The following is a 21,335-nucleotide window of genomic DNA, read 5'->3' as shown; positions in this document are numbered from 1 at the left end:
GATTAGTTAGAGCTTGTACTGGCATATGATTTGATTGGCTGACGCTTCTGAGCTTCCGCTTAGAGTTGTACTCGCTACAGGGTGTACTTTGAGGGTTTGTGACTCTGCACACCGTTTACATGCATAAGAACCTTCATAACACAAGGGGATGGGCAATAACCGGAAAATGCATGACATTGGCCCTTTAAGTGTGCAGTGGCGTGAAATGTTTGTGTGGAGTGGCTTTGTAACCGAGTGTGTCTCACACAGTGGCCTGACTATATTGTTTTTATCTGCGCAGGAGATCTTGGGACAAGACCGAGACGCAAGACCTCTCAAGAGACTGGGCATTTTAATTCTACTTTTAACATAATCAACTGTTGTCAACTTAATTTTGATCGTGGTTCTTAACTCTGCTCACCCCTGATTTTTAAAGAACCCGTGTAGCCTTTTAAGTAGGAGTCCTGGCTCCTTTTAACCTAGATGGCGTTGTCGGCAACTATTCTAATTCTACCCCTTTTTAGTCTTGGTTATTTTCCAACCTCGCCACGTAATCACATTACATTTTTCGGTAACATCCCATTACATCACACTACAGTTACACTACAGTTACTAACATTGCGCGAAAAAATGACTAGATTCTCCCTTTGACAGACTAGACTCTAGTAGTTACTACATTATTAGAAGTTTACAGTAACTTTGGATAATAACACGGCAGGTTTAATAAACGGAGCCTCTCTTTTCTTCTCTCCCTCCGTCTGTGTCTCATGCAGCTCGCTGATCCAGTGAATGAGTGACCCGACACGACAGTAAATAATAAACATATAACTAGTTTAGCTAGTTCCAGGGGTAGATGAGATTGGTAAATGTGATAGGTCTAACTTTGAACAATTTTAAATATTTCTAGTCGCTAGAGGGATTTCCGCCGCAGGTTTATGTTTGCATAACATTTGCGCGTCTTGTCCACATGCAACTGTCACAGGGGTTGAGCTGCAGTGCAGAGTCATGGCTGAGTCATCAACAGCTATACCTTTCGAGGGGTGGAGGTATGCCCATTATTTGACATTTGTCAGAAGAAAGGACAGGAATGTGACGGTAAGATGCACTATTGAAAACACAGCATTAAACCTCTCCAAGCACCTGCAAAGGCAACATGCTAACACACAGCTAGTAGCTAAAGACCCCTGAGCCCAGGGTGATGGTGTTCAGTGTGTGCCGACTCCGAACAAGCAGCACACACTATTGTCACCGTTATTAACTTGTGTTATGCCTTCTTTATTGCAATAGTAATAGTGTGAACATTTGGCCTATGTTTTAAGTTTTGGCTATACAGTAGGCTGTTGCTGAGTAACGCAAAAGTAATGTAAAGAGTTACTTTATATAGAGAGTAAAGAAGTAAAGTAATATATAACTTTTTTTTTTTTTTAAAGTAATGAGTAATACATTACTTTTTTTGAGTAACGACCCCATCACTGATTGTGACCTATTGCCAAGAATAAAGATTTAGTTTTTGACACTCCCACTACTGTTTGTTCAAAATAAATGAATACAAAATAAATAAAACATTTGTAGCAGTGTTTGCCTTTATAGAACGGTGTTTCAGTCTTTTGCTCTCAGCCATGATTGCTCATCCATTCTCCAGACTCGAGGAACTCCCTTGAGAAAGCAATTGAGGAGGTTTCAAAATGTATATTGTAATGTGTATACTGAGTAGATGCTTACCTCCACAGGGTAACGATGACCATTAATGCTGTGTTCGGAACCTTCAGATCCATTGTTAGGACCCCAATGAAACTCCACCTTCTCGGCCTTAAACCTCCCTGGTAGGCCTGCTCCCCGAACAAAGTAGTCATCCTTTAAAATAATGGCCACTGGAACAAAGACAAAGATAGAGCGACAAAGAGTCATAATTAATTTCATTTTACATTTTCAACATACATACAATGTTAAAAGTAAGTTTCAAAGAAATAGAACACATATCATTGATGATTGTTGTTTAAGAGGATACATTCTGCTCATGTTCAGTATTTAGTGTCTGGACTGTGACATCTTTCCGTGCTTTAATGTCAAAAGATTATGCACATTGTTCTTATTTTCACATGTATCTTTTGTCTGAAAGGATTCCTGTGTTCCTTTACCAGTGCAGCCATAGTTCATCAGGCAGTCCTATCCCATGTATAGAGACAGCACTTTACATATTCTGCGCTTATGATTGGTATTAGTGTAGAACATGAACATGCAAAAGTAATATAAGAACAGCAGTCACAATATCAGACAGGATGTAAACACAACAACAGTTTACCCAGATTAATAGAACCCCTGATTTGGAGGTGAAACTGAATGTTAGTGCTGGCCTGGTCTTCAGGGTACAGCTTTAGATGAGTTGTATTCCTATCTTTGTAATAGGAGATATGTTGCCGCTGGTGGCTTTCTATCTGCAGCCTCACATCTCTCCACCAAAGTGCCTCAGGGCTCAGTCCTTGGGCCTTTTTTTGTTCTCAACACGTGAGTTTGATTTTAATGCACAATATAACACGTCTTAAACACAATTGTGCCTAAAAAAACAAAAGTCAGGCTCTCTCTGAACTCAGAAGATTTAGCCATGTAGGATTTGAAAACTCCAATGGTGTCGCTCTGATGCTGCGTCAATGCTTCAGCCAAGCGGAAGAGGGCGTGGTCAAATATCTACTTGGTTGAAAAAACGAAAGCCGCAGCCAGGACACTCTTACGGCCCGTCTACACTACAGCGTCGACAGCGTCGAAAGCTCCAATCTGCTCCAAGCTGCCCATTCACTTTCAATGGGGTGACGTCACGTAGCCGCGCTTTTTCGCCGAACTGAATTGTGGGTAGCAGAGCGGTCCGTCTCCGGCGTCTCAGGCGACAGAAGTTGAACATTGTTCAACTTCTGTCGCCTGAGACGCCGGAGACGCCAGCGCCAGCCAATCAAATCCCGTTTCCCAAAATCTGACAGCTCAAGCCGTAGCCAATCAAACCGCGTCTAAGCTGGGAGAGATATCCCGCCGTTCATTTCTATATTTCAAAAAAAGTCGGAGGAGAAACTAACTATCGCCGTAGCGAATCACCCGGTTTTGTATGACCAGACCCTCTTCACCTACCGGGATACAAACCGGAGGAGCCAGGCATGGTGGGAGGTGGCAGAGACAGTGGGGGAAACTGGTAGGTTTTCGCCTGTTTGGGGAGTTTATATATATATATATATTGCTCCCATACAATCCCCGGGGTTTTTGCTTTGTATGTCGGGGGCGGGAGATTCATGTGATTGGTTGTTGGCCGTGTTGCTTGAATAAAATCCCCAAGCTCCAGACACGCCCAGCTCCAAGCTATTTTTGAAGCTGTAGTGTGGACGCTCCGTTAAAGGTTCCCAAGTAGGAGCTGGGCATAATGGCGTGGTGTTGGGAGGCCCGGCCCTCTACAGACAGCGGGGCAGAGTGTGTGACTGGCTGAGGTCAACAGCAATGATATCTGACGTGTTCACACAGGAGCCGCAGATACAGAGTGCTGGCAGAGTGGGACCTCTCTCTTGTCTCGCTAACAGCCGGTGCCAGCTGCTCTGAAGAGGCACAGCGATCTCGTCATATACAGTGTATACTTATTATGTATGTTACGGTTGTATTAGCGACATTCCCTTTTAACTTGGTCTTTTAAACTTCATTATTACCTTTTTATTATTCCTTTTTTTTATTTAATATTTAATTTTTTAATTGTATAGGTTTTTATACATCTATGCATTTTGTCTTATGTCTTCCTTCATTTTACCATGAGGGATCATTATTATGTAGTGCTTTATTATCGTACCTTTTACCTCCGTGTGTCCCTTACACTGTTAATCTGCTATTTTATGTTGCTATTCTTTATGTGTACAAAAAGGTTTCACCGTCCGACCTGAAGTGTATTTCGTGTTTCTCTGTTGTCATGGTGACGTGTGCCATGCTGTTAAAGCACTTTGAGCTGCATGTGGTCGATGACAAGTGCTCTACAAATATAGCTTTATTGTTATTATTTTAAATAATTGTCATATATGGCAAGAGAGTTGCAAGAGATAACTATGTGGTTTTGTAATGTCCCCCCATACGTCCAGGATCTGAGTACGAGATGAGACCTGCAGGTGCCAAGGGGCCACCTTTCATGCCAGCTCTTGGGGACTAACTGTAAACCTTATGAATCAATAAATAGCTTTCTAAGGGTGTTCTCGTTATTCAGGTGTGACAGGGCTGGCTGTAGGGCAGAGGTAATGGGGCCCTGAGGACCTCTGGGGGCCATATGGTAACTGGATGGGGTCAATTGATGTGGGGATCTCAAAGCAATCCATGATCATGTATGTGACAGGGAGTGACACTGAGGCAGGGGATGATGGGGGTGGTGGTCTCAGATATCATCAGCCAGCTGGTCGGCCCCTCCCTGAGCACACAGTGAAGCACCTGGTTGGATCCTGCAGCATTGTGTGGGTGTGGGGGGGGTCTGTCTTCCAGGTCGGCTCAGTGTATGTGGAACCTAAATCATTTGATATGCTTCGAGTGTTGAAGCTGCTGGTTAAATATGTTCAGCAAATTGAATAGCATGTTGTCTTAAAGCGCCAACAATAAGTAATAAATAACCCTGGGACCCTGCGTTATCAAAGCCCATACATTTCTAACTTCATGCATTTTCCTAAATGTACTATATTTACATCCACATGTTGACCCCACAAAGAAGCAGCTGTATATTATTTAGTGTCCGTTTTATGAAATGGTTTGAAACAACTTGTTCCATCCCATGGATAACGTGTTGATGACTCCACGTTCAGTTTCAAGAAGTTGAGCCGTGAAAAGAACTGCTGTGAAGACTCTGCATTGGGTTAGTTCTGCAGGATATGTGTGTGTGGGGGGGGGGGGGGGGGGGGTAATCCACCGCCTCCCAGCCTGCCTTCACAGCCTCATCACAGCATCAAGCAGGTGATCCCTCCACAGATAAAACGCATTTAGATGCAGTCTATTCACAGTGTGTCTCTTTGGATGCATTGTGTACGGGGAGCTGGAGCTTCACGCCAGTTTGCTACGCCGCTGTTTCAGTTTGCATTTTTACATGCACCCAAATCCATTTGAATGATGCTCTGCTGAATGTGGTACTTTGCAGGTGGCCATCATCATCATCATCATCATCATCATCATCATCATCATCATCATCATCATCATCATCATCATCATCATCATCATCATCATCATCATCATCATCACCACCATCATCATCATCATCATCATCATCATCACCATCATCATCATCATCATCATCATCATCATCATCATCATCATCATCATCCCTTTCTGGGTGGCCTTCGGAGGATGCTCTGAGCTGCTGAAGGAGCCTGCATCAGATGTGTCAGGGTATTTGTCTCTCTCCCGCCTGTGTCTCTCACTCCTATCTCTCTGCGTGTGTCTCTCACTCCTATCTCTCTGCCTGTGTCTCACTCCTATCTCTCTGCCTGTGTCTCTCACTCCTATCTCTCTGCCTGTGTCTCTCACTCCTATCTCTCTGCCTGTGTCTCTCACTCCTATCTCTCTGCCTGTGTCTCTCACTCCTATCTCTCTGCGTGTGTCTCTCACTCCTATCTCTCTGCCTGTGTCTCTCACTCCTATCTCTCTGCCTGTGTCTCTCACTCCTATATCTCTGCCTGTGTCTCTCACTCCTATCTCTCTGCGTGTGTCTCTCACTCCTATCTCTCTGCCTGTGTCTCTCACTCCTATCTCTCTGCCTGTCTCTCACTCCTATCTCTCTGCCTGTGTCTCTCACTCCTATCTCTCTGCCTGTGTCTCTCACTCCTATCTCTCTGCCTGTGTCTCTCACTCCTATCTCTCTGCCTGTGTCTCTCACTCCTATCTCTCTGCCTGTGTCTCTCACTCCTATCTCTCTGCGTGTGTCTCTCACTCCTATCTTTCTGCCTGTGTCTCTCACCCCTATCTCTCTGCCTGTGTCTCTCACTCCTATCTCTCTGCCTGTGTCTCTCACTCCTATCTCTCTGCCTGTGTCTCTCACTCCTATCTCTCTGCGTGTGTCTCTCACTCCTATCTTTCTGCCTGTGTCTCTCACCCCTATCTCTCTGCCTGTGTCTCTCACTCCTATCTCTCTGCCTGTGTCTCTCACTCCTATCTCTCTGCCTGTGTCTCTCACTCCTATCTCTCTGCCTGTGTCTCTCACTCCTATCTCTCTGCCTGTGTCTCTCACTCCTATCTCTCTGCCTGTGTCTCTCACTCCTATCTCTCTGCCTGTGTCTCTCACTCCTATCTCTCTGCGTGTGTCTCTCACTCCTATCTCTCCGCCTGTGTCTCTCACTCCTATCTCTCTGCCTGTGTCTCTCACTCCTATCTCTCCGCCTGTGTCTCTCACTCCTATCTCTCTGCCTGTCTCTCACTCCTATCTCTCTGCCTGTGTCTCTCACTCCTATCTCTATGCCTGTGTCTCTCACTCCTATCTCTCTCCCTGTGTCTCTCACTCCTATCTCTCTGCGTGTGTCTCTCACTCCTATCTCTCTGCCTGTGTCTCTCACTCCTATCTCTCTGCCTGTGTCTCTCACTCCTATCTCTCTACCTGTGTCTCTCACTCCTATCTCTCTGCGTGTGTCTCTCACTCCTATCTCTCTGCCTGTGTCTCTCACTCCTATCTCTCTGCCTGTGTCTCTCACTCCTATCTCTCTGCCTGTGTCTCTCACTCCTATATCTCTGCCTGTGTCTCTCACTCCTATCTCTCTGCCTGTGTCTCTCACTCCTATCTCTCCGCCTGTGTCTCTCACTCCTATCTCTCCGCCTGTGTCTCTCACTCCTATCTCTCCGCCTGTGTCTCTCACTCCTATCTCTCTGCCTGTCTCTCACTCCTATCTCTCTGCCTGTGTCTCTCACTCCTATCTCTCTGCCTGTGTCTCTCACTCCTATCTCTCTGCCTGTGTCTCTCACTCCTATCTCTCTGCCTGTGTCTCTCACTCCTATCTCTCTGCCTGTGTCTCTCACTCCTATCTCTCTGCGTGTGTCTCTCACTCCTATCTCTCTGCCTGTGTCTCTCACTCCTATCTCTCTGCCTGTGTCTCTCACTCCTATCTCTCTGCGTGTGTCTCTCACTCCTATCTCTCTGCCTGTGTCTCTCACTCCTATCTCTCTGCCTGTCTCTCACTCCTATCTCTCTGCCTGTGTCTCTCACTCCTATCTCTCTGCCTGTGTCTCTCACTCCTATCTCTCTGTCTGTGTCTCTCACTCCTATCTCTCCGCCTGTGTCTCTCACTCCTATCTCTCTGCCTGTGTCTCTCACTCCTATCTCTCACTCCTATCTCTCTGCCTGTGTCTCTCACTCCTATCTCTCTGCCTGTGTCTCTCACTCCTATCTCTCTGCCTGTGTCTCTCACTCCTATCTCTCTGCGTGTGTCTCTCACTCCTATCTCTCTGCGTGTGTCTCTCACTCCTATCTCTCTGCCTGTGTCTCTCACTCCTATCTCTCTGCGTGTGTCTCTCACTCCTATCTCTCTGCCTGTGTCTCTCACTCCTATCTCTCTGCCTGTGTCTCTCACTCCTATCTCTCTGCGTGTGTCTCTCACTCCTATCTCTCTGCGTGTGTCTCTCACTCCTATCTCTCTGCCTGTGTCTCTCACTCCTATCTCTCTGCGTGTGTCTCTCACTCCTATCTCTCTGCCTGTGTCTCTCACTCCTATCTCTCTGCCTGTCTCTCACTCCTATCTCTCTGCCTGTCTCTCACTCCTATCTCTCTGCATGTGTCTCTCACTCCTATCTCTCTGCCTGTCTCTCACTCCTATCTCTCTGCCTGTGTCTCTCACTCCTATCTCTCTGCCTGTGTCTCTCACTCCTATCTCTCTGCCTGTGTCTCTCACTCCTATCTCTCTGCGTGTGTCTCTCACTCCTATCTCTCTGCCTGTGTCTCTCACTCCTATCTCTCTGCCTGTCTCTCACTCATATCTCTCTGCCTGTGTCTCTCACTCCTATCTCTCTGCGTGTGTCTCTCACTCCTATCTCTCTGCCTGTGTCTCTCACTCCTATCTCTCCGCCTGTGTCTCTCACTCCTATCTCTCTGCCTGTGTCTCTCACTCCTATCTCTCTGCCTGTGTCTCTCACTCCTATCTCTCTGCCTGTGTCTCTCACTCCTATCTCTCTGCGTGTGTCTCTCACTCCTATCTCTCTGCCTGTGTCTCTCACTCCTATCTCTCTGCCTGTGTCTCTCACTCCTATCTCTCTGCCTGTGTCTCTCACTCCTATCTCTCCGCCTGTGTCTCTCACTCCTATCTCTCTGCCTGTGTCTCTCACTCCTATCTCTCTGCCTGTGTCTCTCACTCCTATCTCTCTGCCTGTGTCTCTCACTCCTATCTCTCTCCCGGTCTCTCACTCCTATCTCTCTGCCTGTGTCTCTCACTCCTATCTCTCTGCCTGTGTCTCTCACTCCTATCTCTCTGCCTGTGTCTCTCACTCCTATCTCTCTGCGTGTGTCTCTCACTCCTATCTCTCTGCCTGTGTCTCTCACTCCTATCTCTCTGCCTGTGTCTCTCACTCCTATCTCTCTGCCTGTGTCTCTCACTCCTATCTCTCTGCCTGTGTCTCTCACTCCTATCTCTCTGCGTGTGTCTCTCACTCCTATCTCTCTCCCGGTCTCTCACTCCTATCTCTCTGCCTGTGTCTCTCAATCCTATCTCTCTGCCTGTGTCTCTCACTCCTATCTCTCTGCCTGTGTCTCTCACTCCTATCTCTCTCCCGGTCTCTCACTCCTATCTCTCTGCCTGTGTCTCTCACTCCTATCTCTCTGCCTGTGTCTCTCAATCCTATATCTCTGCCTGTGTCTCTCACTCCTATCTCTCTGCCTGTGTCTCTCACTCCTATCTCTCTCCCGGTCTCTCACTCCTATCTCTCTGCCTGTGTCTCTCACTCCTATCTCTCTGCGTGTGCCAGCGCTGGGGATCCTCTCCCTGGAGGTCGGCTCATCGGTCCACTTCCACGTTGTGTCCGCCTCGCCTGATGAAGCTCCCTGCACGCAGACACACTGATGTCTCACATCTCACCAACGCATTGCCATGATGCTATGACTGGGAGCTGGGGCGGACATGTACTCACTCGCGGTGACCTAGGCAGTCACTGAAAAGTGGGAGGACACAGTTAGGCTACGGACACAAGGCCGCGGAGGGAATGTGCAAGCATGGAAGGATAGCTGAGACTTTAGCTACTCTGTGCTTCGATGACCAGACATGTCATATAGCAGTTTGAGTTATGCTCGCCGTGAGGTTAATGTACACAATGTATAAACGTGTCCAAGCTGAATATGACGCTCGTGAGTCAGGTTTAACAAAGGAAAGACATCATTTGACTTTAACTGTGCTCAAGGAGTGAGCAGGGCAAGTGTTTCCAGTGCTCTGCAGTGCTTGTGGTACGTTATATACATTCTGTAGCTATCACTGTAGGACACATACCAATATAATGATATGTGTTAAACAGCTAATGCTGGGTGTGTTTCTCTAATGTGTTCCATCACACTCTTCTCAGGCTGATGGGAGTCCCGGTGAGGCAGCGAAGGACATCCCTGAGGCGGCGTGGTGAGTGGGAAGGTGTAACGCAGGTGACCAGGTGTGGATGGTCTGGGTGATCTGTTTCTTGTAAATCATAACACTCAGCTAACATCTGAAGAACACTCCTGCATGCAGTAACTCTTATGGTGCTTCCACAAAGGATGCAAAGCAGACATGTGCATCTCTTTACTCACGCACTTATGGTCAAAGAGGGACGTCTGATTCACATATTCCAACCTTTTGTATTCATTACTGTGTTACTGTTGTCTTCAACAAACTGCTGTCCATGTCCAAATACTATGGACACAGACACAGACTGTTGTCCATGTCCAAATACTATGGACACAGACACAGACTGTTGTCCATGTCCAAATACTATGGACACAGACACAGACTGTTGTCCATGTCCAAATACTATGGACACAGACACAGACTGTTGTCCATGTCCAAATACTATGGACACAGACACAGAGTGTTGTCCATGTCCAAATACTATGGACACAGACACAGACTGTTGTCCATGTCCAAATACTATGGACACAGACACAGACTGTTGTACATGTCCAAATACTATGGACACAGACACAGACTGTTGTCCATGTCCAAATACTATGGACACAGACACAGACTGTTGTACATGTCCAAATACTATGGACACAGACACAGACTGTTGTCCATGTCCAAATACCATGGACACAGACACAGAGTGTTGTACATGTCCAAATACTATGGACACAGACACAGAGTGTTGTCCATGTCCAAATGCTACGTGTTGCTACTTGTAATTAAGGCTAATAGGATAAGCTTTAATAAAACAAACACCCTAGTGAAGTTACAGTAAAGCGACGATGTGTCATCACAATCCTTCTCAATGGAGCAAACGATAGGATGTAAAACACGATCGTGCTGAACACACAGCTGTGCTCTGGGCAGCACTGAGGGCTGTCAGCAGCTCTGCCAACCACCTGTGGTCTCTGCCTCTCACATGGCTCTACTGCGGGGAAGGGTCATCCATCTTAGTGACAACCTGGAATTGTGAAAAATACATGTGTCTGACGAGGAGGGTCCTCGAGATGCCAAAGAGCCCAACTCAGAGGGCCCGCGCTGAGTCCCGCAGGCACTGACACCTGCATGGCACTGGATGCAGCATGTCTGAGTGATAATGGATGTGTAACCTTCATCATACATGACTTGTTGCGTATTGCACCTGTCTTGTTTTATAATCATGAGCTCGGAGATGATGCAACAGATGTTTGATACGAGCCGGATTATTATCTGTGTGACACTTCAGCTTCTTCTCTGTGGTCTGTCACAGCATGGTAGCACACATGATGTCGTTACATCTGGCATACACTCTTAACTAACTGCTCATGTGGGGTTTGTGACTAGGTATTATTATAATGATAATAATACTAATATATTACACAAGAACAAGAACAAATAAACAAACACACAAACAAAAGGGGCAAATAATGAAGTACAAATGAAATACATGCAGTAGGCGTGAAGCAAGGGGACTGTGATGTGTTAGGGGTCGAAGGCCATGGTGAAAAGGTAACTTCTATTTATTTTACAATACAGGTTTTTTTAACAAGTGTTCCATTGAATAGCTACCAGTTCTGATGCGATTGTACTCACATTGAAGGTCAGGAAAAGGCAACGTGACATTGTAACTTAATCAATGGACGGGGTCATTCAGGAACTGTCGTTTGTCATGTCCAACATTGGACAAATGGTACACAATTAAGAATCAGCTGATGGCCCTCCCAAGTTTCAAGGCAATTAGACCAGAAAATGTCAATCTATTTTATTCTGGACCAAAGACAAACAAACTAAAAGTTCAAATAAAAAACAATGTTGGCCCTAGTGGGGCCTGTTACAGTACAAGCTAAATGTGAAACACTGGGAATAAAAATGACCTAAAAGGTCTTTAACATGCTTAACAAATCTCGACAACACATATGTTTCGCTAACATTTAAAGGTGGGGTAGGTAAGTCTGAGAAACCGGCTCGAGATACGCTTTTTGTTATATTCCATGGAATGCTCTTAACATCCCGATAGCAATGAATATCTGAAGTGCTATGACTAAAAATCCATAAAAAACATCATCTGTGGAAGCCTTAGCGCTGTAGAAAGCACGACCAATCATCTGAGCCGGCCCGGCTAAAGTAACTGGATGGCCTACCTGCCTGTGCGTTCCTGTGTGTTGGAGGAGGGGCTCTGTGAGGAAGTGGCAGATTTTTTCCGGCTGTGTATTTTCAAATTCTAGCGATCTCGAGCTGGTTTCTCCAAAATTACCTACCCCACCTTTAAGTCACTGTTTCAATATAATACTTCAAACATTTCAGTCAGTATGAGTTTTGAAGAAATCATATCCAATATAAAGCAATAAGCTATGAACCAAATCTCACCAGCAGCCGAGCTGTCTTTGCAGTACCTGTTTTTCCGGTGTTCTTCATGGATGTCTTATTGGAGGATTCAGCATCAAAGCCCTCCAGTGTCAGTTCCTGATACTCGGTGGATATTATGGTATCCTGGTCGACGATGTTGATAGGTGATTGGTTTCTCTCTCTGCATTCTGGGTAGGCTGACGACCATCCTTCATTTGGTCCATAAATACCTGAGGAAGACAAGAAGTAAAGCAGGGTCTCATCACTAGAAGGACACGCTGTGATGTAAATCTTTGGATGACATTTCAGAACTATCTCATGTCCTCTGAAAGCAGCAGACAGTGTGCATTGCGAAGGCATTGCTCACAGAATAAACTCCATGAGATCACAACCAAAGTTTATAGTTTATAGTTTATTAGGATCCCCATTAGCTGGTGCATAACAACAGCTAATCTTCCTGGGGTCCACAAATAACATAAAACACGACATTCGACAGTACATTACAAGACAATGATACAAATCATGTACGGCGTCAATTTCCCTTCAAACAGTGACTTTCATATCACATACAGCTTATTTTCTGATTCCCCATTTCCTTGGAGAGAAAAAGAAAAAAGAACAATAATAATAGTGATTTTACAAATGTCTCCCTGCGCTTCTTTTAGAGTAAAAACAAACTAAACAAATACAATCCTCATCATAACTGTGAAAGGCTGTGTGTGTGTGTGTCTATGTTAGCCAAAGTACCATATTCCTGCATGTGTTTAAAAAAAAACAGCAGCTGCTGAAAAAGCCAAACATTTTCATTCATGTGGTAAATGTAATGGAAACTTCTGAAACAATGGAGACAGGACTCAGAGAGACACGGGGAGAGCAGGAACTGTGATGTGTATTCAACACATCCTCACTCCCAGGTCGGCCTACACTCTAAAACATGCTGGGTTATTTCTATAAACACATTGCTGGGTTGATTTGGCTGGGTCATAAGTATGGGTATGTGGGTACTGTAAACACACTGGTGGGTTGTTCACGCTGGGTCAAAGGGGTTATTGGGGCTGCACTTGCAGTTGAACACCTGCCTGGGTTATTTTTAACCCAGAGGTTGCTTTGTTCATTTTCCCACTTCTGAATCATTCTGGAACCATCTTTTTGTCATTTCTCACAACACAAGGTATGTAACCTATATTTTATCATTATATTTGACCTATATTTATATAATACAATTCTGTAACTTGTTGAATCACTAGTAAGTGAGTTTAAAAAACCACTACAACCACAACAGTGATTTTGCAAAACCACTAATCAGCCAGTGATTTCACAGAATCACCATGTTCTTGCAAAACCACTGATTTCTCACATTCACTGACAGCATGTATGAATCAGAGTCGGTATGCACACCAGATTGGAGGCAGCAGCTTGTCCATTCGAAGCGTTGGAATTCAAACGGATGTACGTACTATTATACACTGTAAGACCGAACATTGCAAGCTTCTGAAAGAAAATGGGTTGTTTTAACTCAAACATTTAAAAAAGTTAATTCACCGCACATTTTCTGATGACTATGAACTGATTTGTAATGTTGTGTATACAGTGTTCAGACATGCCCGCCGGCAAGCGTCAACGCACGCTGACGTTTGTAGGGTGCCTGTGAACATTGTTGCGTTTTCCAATGGCTTGGAGATGCACACTTTGTGCTGCTGTCTTTGATACAAGGGCAGAGTTACTTGAACATTATAACATTATTATTCCCTTGATTTAAAAGTTAATGCAGACTACCTTCGCCCTGCGGCGCAATGAGATCATCACTGATGAGCTACCTGTTTGGTTTTATCTTGTTACATTGTTTCAGGAGCTCTATCGCAGGAAGACAATTATTTGAATTTGTATAGTGAAAAAATGATAATAAATGATAGATTTAGTTTGAAAAAGTATGAGCTGTCCTGGTGTCATCAAAGCTTGATTCTGTCACTGAGGTGTTGTTAATCAAACATTATCTCCTGTGTTGCTCACATCCCATTCAGGTTCTAGTTCCACGATTTGAATATTGCCATAAGAATTGTAATTATTGTAAGGTACACAATGGACATGTTGAACATAATCTCCCTTTACTTCAACACTTCAGAGGTGTTGAACATGATTTCTACTTAAGGATTTATTTGAAATTAAGCTCTAGGTTTCAGTGTAAAAAATGGGCTCACGTGATTTAATAAAATACACAATCAAGAGAGGGCTTACATTTATTCGAGAAACTTTTACACAGGTTAGTTTACAGTAATATTCACAGTAATTAGTCTGTTTATATTCACTACTACTGTAACCTGAGAACCACTGAACCGACAACAGTGCAACTTTTAAAGGAACCCCCCCCATTTAAAAACAGTTCTTGTTGAGAAAAACAAGCATATCTGCTTCTCAGGCATACCGGGAAGAAATGTTTGAACATTTTAAAGCAAAATGCTTCAATCTGGTGCACTTTAAGCAGAATGACTAGAGACTAGATCTAGGGGGTACAACTCCAAACACCCATATGAAAAAGATCGGTTTACATTTGAATAATTAAATAAGTATGTGAACATAACCAGTAACCTACCATAGCCAATAACAAATACATGTAACGTATTTTAGTTTTGTTGTTCATTCATATCTTATTTTACAATTTTATTTATGCATATGTTTTTATCTCTCCAGCTTAAAACGATATGTCTGGTTTACTGTCCTATAGTATACATTGGAATGATTTCAAACCTGTTTTATCCCAATAATTATAAAGGAGATTATAAATTGTGATCAAACCGTTTGAGACCCACTGAGATAACTTAGACTAAAGTGAACTATCTAAACACTCAGTCCTTTACCTCACTGAGCCTCAGTCTGACTGGAGAGGACTCTCCTCCACATCATTGTAGAAACATCTTCTTCTTCCGTTAGAGCAGCTAGCACCAGATGCTAATAACAACAGCGTGAACCGGTCCCTTTCTCCCACGCTCACTCGCACTTTGGCTGTGAGCTGCGGGCGCCAGATAAGCCAACATCCCCCATTTTCATCACTTGCAGCGCCCATCGTACAGGGCGAATGAAACGTGTAACCGGGGTGAAAAGGGTGTTACATTTACTTAACATTTACTTAATTTAAGCGCTTTGAGCACTGGAAAAGCGCTATAATAAATGTAAGGAATTATTATTATTAATTATGAATGTTGTTACATCAAGGCCGAACATTAGGATGAGCACCAACGGTCAAAACATTTTTTTCCCTCCCAGAGCTGTCAGCGCAGCGCCTCCACAGATCTGGCGCCCTAGGCGAACATCTATAACGCCAGTGCGACGGGCCGGCCCTGGTCTCAGGTTACGCTGTAGGAAGTGTAGGTACAAAGCTACATTTCCCGCCCCGCCGCAGTCATACAGTAGGCTACGGAGAGCGGCGAGAAACATTTCCTCAGGCATCGAAAAGCGGAACCGAAATTCACATGTCTAAATGATGCCGTTGGAATCGAAATGTTGGAACCGGTTCCGAACCGGAACCAGTTCTCGGTACCCAACCCTACCCATAACTGACGGCAACAAAAGTCCTACATTATTCAATTAAAATAAAGAAGTAAAAACAATAAGTGTGAATAAGAAAAAGGTTGATAAACGCTGTGAGAATGGATCTTCAGGTAGCATTCGCTCGCGATCTCAAGTCGTCTACAACATAGGCTACGTTTAGGGAGCTAGGCTATATAGAAGCCTATGGACATCCCGGAAAGTTGAAAATGTACGCTAAGGGCCGCCCCCCCTCTTGCGTTGGAAAAAGCCGACACAGGGGACTTGACATAACGTCAACATAGGCCGACCTGGGAGTGAGGATGTGTTGGTTTATTTGGAGCTTCGGCCGGAGAATTCACAAGACATGTGCTGTGCCACGAGGTGACACAGCGGATGCCCAACCAATTCTGAAGATCTCTACCCCAGACTCATGTATTTAGCTGGCTCTGAGAGAATAATCAACATTGTGTATAACAAGATAAAGCACTATAACCTCTATCAGCTGACGCCAACAGGCAGGAATAGGTAATCGACCCGACGCAATGTTGTTGTTGTGAGCTCCGTTAGAGAGAAAATCAGCGACGTAAACGGTGACGTTATGACGCAGCCGCGGCAGCACCAGTCGGGCTCTGGGCGGTGTGAACAAAACGGGGGCTGAAAAGAAAAACCGGTTCCGAACCAGAAGAGCGCAAGCACGGAGGTAGAACGGGAACCGTGTTGGTGTGAAAGGGGCATTAGTGCTAATTCAGAGGCTTGGCGTTAGACTTGTGTTTCGGTAAAAAAATGTCATATCGTCAGTTAGCTGAGTTTCTTCCCGTTAAGTCAGTATGAAACATTAATAGGTTGTTAAATGTTATTTCGTGAATATTGTTGTGATAGCCCTCGCCGGTGGGGGCTACCGGGCTTAACAGGTTAAACATTTTCTTACTCAATATCGTACCCTAAGCCTAACCCTTTTATTTTAAATAGTATAATGTCTGAGTTTTTTTGCCGTCCGCGAGGAAAAGAAATGGGGCTCACGGCCCGTCCCCACGGCGGCGTGCGTTGAAGCTTCATTGCTTCTGCCCATTCACTTTGAATGGGGTGACGTCACGCTTTGCCGAACTGCGTTGCTCGCTTCAATAGTTGAGCAATGTTCAACTTTTGAAGCTTCGACGGAAGCGTCAGCCAATCAAATGATATGCCAGTACAAGCTCTAGCCAATCAAACCGCGTGCTTGTGTGTCCGGGGCGGGAGATTCATGTGATTGGTTGTTGGTTGATTTTCAGACAAGCCCACCGGCAAGCTTAACGCACGCCGCCGTGTGGTCAGAGCCTCAGAATACTGAAATCTGTATTTTTGTAATCTTTTTTTCCTTCTAATTTGTTATTATTTTGTGCAGGCACAAAACTTACGGAAAGAATGGGGAAATCGTGCTGGTGAACACGAATCAATAGATTAATGTTGTGACTATAACACAAAATGCCGTGAGAGTGTGTTGTATATGCATATAGATACAAACAAAATATGAGCTACTAATAATGTTTTAACTGAAAATATTTTTGTCAGACATTTCCTTTTATGATGCACTTATTATTTATCAAAAGCAATACAAGGTTCCATATTAGGACACATTATTTTTACCATATATGTAAATAATCTATGTAATAATTTAGCAAATGCTTCTTACCATTTTTATGCAGATGACACTGTTATTTATTGTTCCTCCGCTTCTATAGAGCAAAGTCTAGATTTCCTCCAGTCTGCCTTTGATGTCATACAAACCCATTTATATCAACTAAAGTTGGTATTAAATGCTGAAAAATCCAAAGTAATGATATTTTCGAATGGCAAAAAGTTACCATCTATTCTACCCAAGATGTGTACTGCTCAAGGGGCTGACATTGAGAGGGTCACTACTTACACATATCTGGGATTTCTTATTAACAGAACTTGTCTTTCAAGTTACACACGGAAAATGTTGTTTCAAAGCTAAAAATAAAATTAGGTTTCTTTTACAGGAATAAATCCTGTTTCTCTTTTCAGACAAGGAAACATCTGATATCTGCAACGTTTTTACCTGTATTAGATGATGGTGACCTGCTATACATGAACACCTCTGACCAGTGCCTAAAGAGCTTGGATACTGTGTACCATTGTGCCTTACGATTTATCACTGGATGTGGGTATCGAGTACACCATTGCACTTTATATGCTGCTGCTAATTGGCCATCTTTGTCTGCTCGCAGACTTTCCCATTGGTTGGTTTTATTTATAAATCTCTGCTTGGGTTGGTTCCCTCCTACATTGGCACATATATGTGTCAAAGAGAAAGTCCATATGGCCTGCGCTCCCAAGATGTGATTCAGATGCTGGTTCCTACAGTGAGAACAGAACTGGGTAAAACAGCTTTTAGATATGCTGCCCCCACAGCTTGGAACAATGTACAGAAGGAGCTGAAACTCTCAGACTTCATCACCTTGGGGGAATTCAGGTCCATCTTAAAGGACAGAGGACACGACACCATTGGTCGATGTGAGTGCTCGTATATCCTGAAATCGTTTTAAATGTTGCCAGTTTTTGAATGATTTTAATAGTTTGTTTTACTTCGCATATTGACTGGCTAATGTGCCATTTGATTTGTGTTTTACAGCTGTATTTGTCTGCCTTTCATGTCTGTGTTTTATCTGTTAACTTTGTACATGCTGCCCTTCTTGGCCAGGTCGCTCTTGGAAAAGAGATTTTAATCTCAATGAGTCTTTTTACCTGGTTAAATAAAGGATATATAATACAAATGTAATACAGACAATATTTATTAAATTGCTATAGCATGTAGCTTTAAAAAAGTATAGAGATGGCATACTTTATATTTGTGATGATCACGTTGTTCTAGCAGATGTCAGTAGGATCGTTTGGAGTGCTCAAGGGTTATTTTAGCTCTGCCAGAGAAACACATTGACCTTTGAATCTTATTATCAGATGTAAGAAAACAATCTCTCACTGTTTCTGTTTCATCTATCCACCTTTCCTCTTAATATTCTTCTAGTTGTTTCATTTTTATATTTAGCTATACAGGATTCAGTGACTTCCCAAAGCTGCACCGAGATCTCCACTAATGCAGTTATCCAGTTGGCTAACACATGTTGAATGAGGACAATCCAATCTCTCACGCTGCCTGAAGGAGGCGGGAGAAGGTGTGTTCATGTGCTGGTTTGCATCAGACCATTGGGAAACTGAGTATCCTTAATCATGGGTAACCTGCGCATCACAGCAGTTTGGGAAACCAAGCTTTTCTTAGATGTGTGGCACTGTCACTAAAAGGACTTGAAGCAAGTCTCTTAGAGAGCAGTCATGCAGGTGTGAGTGCTCTGACCCCGATTCTACACTCCATTAGGCTCTGAACGTGCCAATGAATTTCAACAAAGGGGGGGTCAGTCCTCAATTGATCAGCAGCAGAGGGTCCGGAAGTCTAGAGATCAAACTGCTCACATGATTTATCTTTGATATAAAGTATATACTGTACCCAGTATGCAGTGTTCTGCAGTGCAATGGCTTTGGATACAGAATGAATGAAGCACAGTATTCTGTATAGGAACAGTAATGCAATGTATTTCCAACTACAACCTTAGTGTCTTAGTGAAATATGAGCAAACGTTTAAAACATCAAGCATGTGGAATAAAAAGCCTGTCTCAAGTCAAGGCCACACATCTGTGAGTAAAAATGCAGATGTGCATGTTGTGTAAATGTGAAATGCAAGATTCAAAAGTTTAAAATGTCTCTATCGTGACTCGTGATTTTTAAAGCCAGTCTTATAAAGTGTTTTAAACAGTTTCAAACATATGGCCACATATATAAGCCCATGATGGACTACCATGGAAAAGACTAGAGTCTAATCCTGCATTATGTACACGCTGTTTTGTGATGGTTGTTATTCCGTATGTTAATGACTCATATTTAGTTTAGGGCGGCAGTGGCTCAGTCTGTAGGGACTTGCCCGAGACCCAAGGGTCACCGATTCGAGTCCCGATCGACCAAAATAACGCACGCCTCATGTCTACAATTCATTTCTATAGGAATGCCTTCATGAATAACATCTCTTGATCCCACTCACTTTTTATTTTCTCACTAAAACATGATGAATATCATTCCACGTGTACACGTATACGTGTACAACGTATGTCCGACAATAGCAGGATAAGTGCATTAGTGGAGATCTCTAATGACGATTGGACATATTCTTTATGAAACCATATTCTTTAAATGGTAAAGCAATCACACTGCAACCTCGCTTCCAATAGTTCTAGAGATGTGTTTCATGAGGATGGGTGTCATGGGTAAAGTACATGTGTTTCTCTGTCAGAGCTTAAATAACCCTGTAGCACTTCAAACTATAAGGACATCGGCATGATCATTTTCAAATACACATTCATCATCTCACATACTGTTTCTCAGTTGTTGCAATTCAAAGGTTTCGCTTTTGCTTTTGTGATAATAATTTGTGTTTTGAGTTTTTATTGCATTTTGAGCTATACCATAAAAGCTCATGTTTGACACATTAATAGCTGATATGTGTCACTATATGTAGGGAGAACCAGTCCATTTACATAAGGCAACAAACACACCTGTGGCCTTTGTTCACCTCACCTCAAAGAGAGATACCATTCTAAACTTTAGGAATACTTTTCATACCAAGTATTAATGCAATGACATTATTTTGACCACAGACACCTTTCATGACTATCCCTGTCTCCAGTGGTGTGGTGTAGTGGGCGTTGGACGCGGGGTACGCCGTAGGCCCACTTATTTGGAGCATGATCTTTTTTTTAATAGTCTAATAAATATAAAATCATTGCCAGTGTTATCAGTTGCAAGTGTGTATTTGTTGTAATAATGACAAAAACATAATACATTTCACAGTAATTATAATAAAAAATTAAAACGATTTCCTTAAAAAATGATGATTCGTCATCACGCTCGTGACCCCGCGGCGAGCTGGGGGCATTGTTGTTAACTTGGCGATTGTCTCGTTAAATTTGGCGGCTTTCCAAACCCTCCGGCTACTTATTTGTGTCAAAAGCGACTAACGACTAATCTAACGATTTATAATGGTGTTCTTAGGGACTTGTGTGGTGTTTGGAGACTCACGTATTGTTCTGCAGTTAACGAGCCGCGGGTGCTGCCGTGAGCCCCGCCTCCCTCCCATAGTACTCACAGGCGCTCAGACTGACAGTTGCCTGGCCGCAGCAGAGCAGAGAGGAGACAACCACACTCCCCCGCGTCGAGACTGCAAATGAATTGCGCATGCGCCAACTGCCAAGCCGTCCTGGTTTTGAGCGGGATTTAAATGTAAAATGTAAATGTTTCTTCACTCACTTTCACACTATAATAAAAACTGCCTTTGCTTTGCTTTGCCTCACACAGCCTCAGTCACTCAATCACCTCGTCCACTGTGTGTGTGCCTCTCTGTGACAAGCTAAACATCATGGCACAGTCTAAATTATATTCTCAAAAATACAGAAATGGTGGGAATCAAACCCTGAGTATAAAGGATGGTTGAAGCCATTTATTGGAGATGGCATGACACACGGGCATTCTGCCTTTATTGTAAGGGGGATTTCTATGCCAAACTGTCTGACATCAAGAAGCATGCTAAAACCCAAAAACATACTCAAAAGGCAAAGACATTTCTGACTGTCGTCTGGATTTAACTCCGGTGGTTTCAAGTGTTGATCCTTGAAGGGTTGGGAACGTTTTTTGTACTCCCCTCTACCATGCACTCTCCTACAGCCGCCATTACATGATATGCAAATTAGGCGATGACGTAATTTAGCGACTTCTGGCGACTTCTGGGACAGCTAATAGCTACTTTCCTTACTATGGAGTTGGCAACACTGGCTGGGGGTGTGTCAGTGATT

At 43.8% G+C, this 21,335-nt stretch overlaps 1 protein-coding gene across 1 annotated transcript in view; it reads right to left on the bottom strand.

Annotated features, from left to right (window-relative positions):
* Nucleotides 1–21,335, bottom strand: part of LOC117446707 (receptor-type tyrosine-protein phosphatase gamma-like) — a 673,776-nt gene that overhangs the window by 288,949 nt on the left and 363,492 nt on the right. Inside the window, 2 exon segments of the mRNA XM_034083054.1 lie at nucleotides 1,702–1,850; nucleotides 11,963–12,145. Coding sequence (XP_033938945.1) covers nucleotides 1,702–1,850; nucleotides 11,963–12,145 — 332 coding nt within the window.

This window comes from Pseudochaenichthys georgianus, chromosome 5, assembly GCF_902827115.2.
Source record: "Pseudochaenichthys georgianus chromosome 5, fPseGeo1.2, whole genome shotgun sequence".
NCBI lineage: Eukaryota > Metazoa > Chordata > Actinopteri > Perciformes > Channichthyidae > Pseudochaenichthys > Pseudochaenichthys georgianus.
The sequence above is the reverse complement of the archived record's forward strand: the minus strand, read 5'-3'. Positions and strand labels throughout refer to the sequence as shown.